The sequence below is a fragment of the Malus sylvestris genome, chromosome 5 (assembly GCF_916048215.2).
Source record: "Malus sylvestris chromosome 5, drMalSylv7.2, whole genome shotgun sequence".
NCBI classification, from domain to species: Eukaryota; Viridiplantae; Streptophyta; class Magnoliopsida; order Rosales; family Rosaceae; genus Malus; species Malus sylvestris.
The window spans coordinates 40,679,645-40,685,644 of record NC_062264.1 but is presented as its reverse complement, the minus strand read 5'-3'; the positions used below and the strand labels follow the sequence as shown (position 1 = coordinate 40,685,644).

Sequence of the window (6,000 nt, the reverse complement as noted above, 5' to 3'; positions counted from 1 at the left end):
TATTATTTCATTGTTCATACACTATTAATTAGTTGTTCGCATTTATTATTTATTTTTATCACATATTGTTGACATATTTATCCAACAGTTTCAAACTCGTCATTCACGAGATTCGAACATAAACTTCTCACTTACAAATGAATAGGAATTTCACTAGATCGTAGTACTAAATAACACTTTTTTTTAAAACAAGGTTTATTGAGAGAGGAATAAGACTGGAACAGAGAACCCCGAGTACATGAGTACAATGTTTTAGGGTTTTTTACTTCGAGTGCATGAGTAAATATAAATGCTCTTAAATACTTGAACCAAGTGATTGTATATATTCTATTTTTTCTCCAGCAACAACACAATAATGTACAGACATATTTTTGTTAAGATATAATGACATTGAAATTAAATTGAGGAATAATTGTTTTTACAATATGATGATCCTGAGGACTTTGTCACAGTTACTAAACTCAAATAATGGCCTTGAGTCTTCTCTAACAGAATACTAACTAAGCTGCTGCATGACAACTCAATGTCGATGAAGGTCATGGCCTAATGTAGTAGTCTTGTTTGTGAAGAATATAAGCTTTCGAATTTAATCCCTTTTCACATAAACTAGCTCCCCCCATTTGCTTAAAATGGTCTTCCCATAAAAACATGGAAGGTCAGCATGCAAACAGAAATCCAGCACACCCAGCTTTGATGATATTCCATGGTTGCTGCCTGTTTCAAAATAAATTCCATTAATTATTAGAAAGAAAAATTATATAAAGAAATAAAACAAAAGAAGCAGATCACAAATTATCCAAATTTAGCATTTTAATTTACTAGTCCGGCAGACATTTAAAGGACAAACTGATTGTCACCTAAAAAGGATCGATGCACAGATATGCTATCGATCCATGTTCAAATATCGATACAATATTGATGCGTATGCAGCGTATCTATTATTTAATAAGGAGCTGGCGCCATGCACATAGAATTTATGTTTAATGTGCTTATGTAGAAAATGGTCTTGTTGCATTAGTATATGCATACACAACTTTTTGTTACACTATTGCCTTTTGGCCTGTTTATTTACTATTTTTCTCTCATGATGAATCATATGTTAAAGAAAAGAAAAGAATTCCGAGGAAAGTGAGAGAGAGCCTATGGTTTTTTTACCTTTGTAGCAGAGGAAAAAACATCAGAAATGGGAGCTGATGAGGTTGTTGATGACGATGATGATGACGACGATGATGATGAAGTTGGTGATCTACTAGTTGATTTGGCAGACAATCCAACATTGTAAGCCATAGTCCCATCCGGATGAAATAGTCCGTAGTTCCTTTCGGACGTCGGTCCGGGCTTCATATTCTCATTGAACAAAGCAAACACATAGACCTCCAGATTCATTTTAGGCCTCAGAGGAGTGCCTTCATTTTCGAGCTGCCTCCTCAACAGATTCCTGTTGTAAATGGCAGCATTCTGTAGCGTTGCACCAATTTCGTTCGAGTCCCCACTGGATGGCCAGCCCGTTTCCGAAATCCCGACCTCAATACCATTGAACCCTAACCTAGCCATAGCATAAATGGCTGCATCTACTTGTGCATACAACATGTTGTCATAGTGTAGCTTGGTGAAAGGGTCAACCATCCCTTGGTTGGGGTTAAATAGTACATAGTCCAAAGAGACTCTGTTTGGATCACCCTTGTATGCAAAATATGGATAGGCATTGATCCAAAAAGGTGCCGTTGTGCTTTGCAAGAACTGTAACATTTGTGTCATGACCGGAGCCACCTCGGGTTTGAAACTTCCGGCCGAAGGCGGGTAGGATTCTTCGAGGACCGCCAGAGAACAAGGGGTGGAGACTTTAATGTAGGAATCAAGGCCTAGCTGAGCTAGTGCCGTTTGGATGCTGATCATGGCCGGGACAAGATTGGATAATAGTACTGTTGTGTCATCATCGGTGAAGACCTCGTTGCCTACGGCAATGCTGGTGATTTTGGTGGCTGGGAAATAAGGCTTGATGTGGGAGCTAACCCATTGGAAGGCTGCTTGAGGGTTCATCAACTGGCCTAACACGGCGTTTTCGATGGTCACCATTAGCTCGACGCCGGAATTGGCAAATGCCGTGAGGATTTGAGGATTCGTGTCGTAGATTCGCGCTTTCGTTACCTTGAGGGAGCTCAAGAGGTCCAGGACTTTCTCTGGCTGAAGTAAATTGTTGCCAAGTTGGCCATAGTTGATGCCAAGTGATGTAGTTCCTTGTAGGAAACCAATATCTGCGAGGAAAAAAAATCATTAGAATTTGGTGATCAAACATGAACAACTTTGAAAAAATAAACACACAAAAAAAAAATGAAGAAAAATAAAAAGGGTACCTGAGAAACTTAGAGAAAATACAAGAAAAATCTTGAAAATGGCAATTCTGCTGAAAAATGTGGCCATCTAGAGAGAGAAATATGTGTGTGTTAGAGAGAGAATGAAGAACTGGGAAGAGAGAGAGAGAGAGAGAGTAGAGATAGAGCTGTTATTTTTTGTGTAGGGAGAAGGAGAAGGAGAAGGAGAGAATTCCTTTCTTTTCTTGGTTGAAAATTTTGGGGTTTTTTGGTTATAGGTTTCCCTTGCCAATGTTGTCTTTGGTTTGGCTCTTTACCCTCTCGACTGGTTTTTAAATGACTTGTGGGATGATTCTATTTTTTTTCTGACTCGATGGTTTTCAGGTTTCTTTTGGAATGGCAGGCTTCCAACCCACGCCAAGTGCCTATTATATACTTCCTATGACTAAAATATCCCGGACACTTTCTTCCAATAAAGGCAAAGGGAAATCCCACTAAGTCGGTTGAACTTTTTTGAACAAAATGTCGATTAAACTTAAATATGCAATTAGAGATCACCAATTTGGTGAACCGATCGAACGATGAGAATATGATAACAAGAACCAAAGTTTGTTCGAAGACAAGAGTCTCAAGAATTGGAATCTAGCAATGAGAAATCTCTTGCTAGAATTTGATATGAGAAATCTCATACCACCTTAGGTGACATTTGATGTAGACAACCACATTATTTGAATTAATCAGATTTTCAAATTTAGTTCATTATTTAATAAACTAATAATTAAGAAAAACTAGTTAATTAAAGTATTATTGTGGTATACGAGGAGTCTTTCTCCTTCATTTCCTTGGGTTTCGCAAATTTTTCAAATGATATGGATGTCCACATCAGATGCCACCTAAGATGGTATAGAAATGTGGTATAAAAACATGGTATGAATAACATTACTCGAAAAGAAAACTGATAGAGGATGGAGGGTTTGCTTTTCCGCCTCTAACTCTATCATTTATAATTTATTGCACAGTTTTAGCATTTATTACAAAATCTTAAGACAACATTATCCTCATCAAATATTGATAAATGTTGTGAACTTTCCTAGTTTAAGTGTGATTGTGTAAATCTTAAATTAGATTTGATTCTAGTTATTCTTTCCTATATGGACTTATATTCCTTGGGGATGAAGGATTTCTTCTCCTTTTACTACTATAAATAAAGGCACTACGTAGGGGGATAACATATCCTCAATACACAATTCCCTTACGATTCTACAAACACATCTCTCTCCTCTCTCTAGCCTTGCTGCCAACCCCCTTCTCCTTGTTAGATAAAATGGTCTACAGCACGTTATCAACACGCTCCTACCACTGCGCTTAGGAATCTCACGTTGAAGATTTTTTTGCATCAAACCAGTTCATTCATATTATCACACAGTCAGGTTCTTTCAAAACAACGGTTTTTATCTCGATATTTCTGCAGCCCTGATAGCATGAACATTCATCATAATGCATGACCCAACTTTACGTTTTTCGAATTTTAGATTCTACATAAATTATGTATGCAGTATATGCATAATTGTTGAATTATGTGAATTTGATATTTGCCATGAATTGCATCAAATATATGTACATGCATTAAAATTATTAAATTGAATATGCAATGAATTGAATTGAAAAAAAAAAGAATAAGAAAAGAACATTGAAATCACCATCTGAGTTCTTCAAACTTGTGACCCTAAGCAACCACATCGCCTAAGGCGAGACCACGGCATTGCCGTGTAATATTCTTCCTAAATCCGACTTGGTGTCGTGGTTTTTTATCCAATATCATTGAAATTCCTGAAAATTTTCATCGAATTTGGGTGAGATTCCAGTTTGAATTTCTTATGTTTCTTTTTTCCCCCGATGTCAAGGTACTCCCTCCATCCCTATGAACTTGCTCACTGTTGAACCCATGACCTTGCACCGAGAAATTTCTTCCAAAACACGGCCGCATGCAACGACGGCGCCAGCCTTCGTCCCTGGTGACTGTACCCAACTCCAGATGGGGTGTTCTTCATTGAAACCATAAGCCAAATATTTGGGCTGGCCTTCTCGGCCCGTAGAAAAAGAAGATTTTTTTTTTCTTCTAGAACGGGCTCGCAGATGCGACCCAATACCTAGCTCGACCTAACATCGGCCTGAAGGGCTATGATGTCCCAGCGATGTGTGCCACACCAGATCCCAGCCCCGCTGATGTATCTGTGTTCCCCCGTGTCGCATCACACATGATCCGGCCCCAGTTTGGGCTTGGCTCCTTTTGTGCAGCTGGTTTACTATATTGGGCATGTAGCCCATTATGAATATTCGGGCCTGATCAACCTATGCCTACTCAAGCCTAATTTCTGGGCTTGGCCGCATATTTTGGACCCCGAGTTTCATTCCCTAATTATTTTAGGCCCAATGTGTTATATATTTTTTCACCCACACTTTAAATTTGGCCTGAAGTCTAAATAATTAATTCAATTATAATTATAGACATGAAGTTCTATTTGCATATTTTCTTGTTGCATATTTCTGTATATATATGTGTTTGTTTGTAGGTACTATAAACCTGAAGTTCATAAAATTTTCTCGACAAAATTAATTGAATTGATTTAAGTTTTTGAACTTTTATGCATGTGACTGGTTCAATTAATTTTATTCTAGGAATGACTAGTGTAGAAGTTAGTTTTCTGACAGATAATGCAACCATGCACACCATTTTGCGTGAACACATCTATTTCACTAACTTTATACCTAAGAATGCACCTCTGACAACCCTATCAGGCCCATCTAACTTGATTGAAGGATACGGTAAGGCACGTATTATGTTGTCCAATGGTACAATCTTGACCATTGATGAGACTCTTTATTCTCTACATTCCAGAAGAACGTTGTTGAGTTTTAAGGACATTAGAGATAACAATTACCACGCTGAAACCCATGTAGAAAACAAAGTTGAATTTTTGTGCATAACTTCCTACGAATATGGCCAGAAACGTATTCTAGAGAAGATTTAGCGTATCCCGAGTGGTCTGTATACTATGACCATACGTCCCATAAAAAGCCACTATGTGACCAGCCCAACCTTTGGGACCGCGCACGAAATTACACTTTGGCATGATCGTTTAGGATATCCTAGACGAATAGTGATGCGTTGTATACTCAAATCATCACATGAGCATCCACTAACCTGAAGTTTAGGTTTGATTCAAGGAATCGCATGTCAAACATGTTATATGGGAAAACTTATTACTAAGCCTTCTACAAGATTCGTTCGAATTCTCCCATTTTTCTACAACGGATTCAAGGGGACATTTATGGATCGATTCACCCTCCATGCGGACCATTTAGATATTTTATGGTTTTGGTTGACACTTCCACATGTTGGTCACATGTGTGCTTGTTGTCCACAAGGAACGTTGCATTTTCCAAACTGTTGGCTCAGGTTATCAAGTTCAGGGCTTACCACCCTGATTATTCGATTAAATCTATTCGATTGGATAATTCTATAGAATTCACATCTAAAACTTTTGATGACTATTACATATCGGGTAGGGTTGAAGTTGAACATCTAGTACTCAATGTTCACACCCAGAACGGCCTGGCAGAGACATTTATTAAGTGCTTACAAATGATTTCTCGATCATTGATCATACGTACCAAGCTTTCGATC

At 38.1% G+C, this 6,000-nt stretch overlaps 1 protein-coding gene across 1 annotated transcript; it reads right to left on the bottom strand.

The window, feature by feature from the left end:
* Positions 1 to 300: 300 nt before the first annotated feature.
* On the bottom strand, positions 301 to 2,700 carry LOC126621268 (glucan endo-1,3-beta-glucosidase 11-like). Its single transcript, XM_050289664.1, has 3 exons — positions 2,355 to 2,700; positions 1,156 to 2,255; positions 301 to 714 (listed from the first exon to the last, which is right to left on the bottom strand). The coding sequence occupies exons 1-3, from the start codon at positions 2,419 to 2,421 to the stop codon at positions 625 to 627; spliced, it is 1,257 nt and encodes a 418-aa protein (XP_050145621.1). The 5' UTR covers positions 2,422 to 2,700; the 3' UTR covers positions 301 to 624.
* Positions 2,701 to 6,000: the final 3,300 nt, after the last annotated feature.

Bases quoted from the DNA above. Each gene is read 5' to 3' on its own strand.
- LOC126621268 (XM_050289664.1), bottom strand. From the start codon at position 2,421: ATGGCCACATTTTTCAGCAGAATTGCCATTTTCAAGATTTTTCTTGTA. The intron at 2,256-2,354 runs GTACCCTTTTTA...TTTTCCTCGCAG, and splicing joins ATTTTCTCTAAGTTTCTCAG to ATATTGGTTTCCTACAAGGA. The intron at 715-1,155 runs GTAAAAAAACCA...ATTTTGAAACAG, and splicing joins TTTTTTCCTCTGCTACAAAG to GCAGCAACCATGGAATATCA.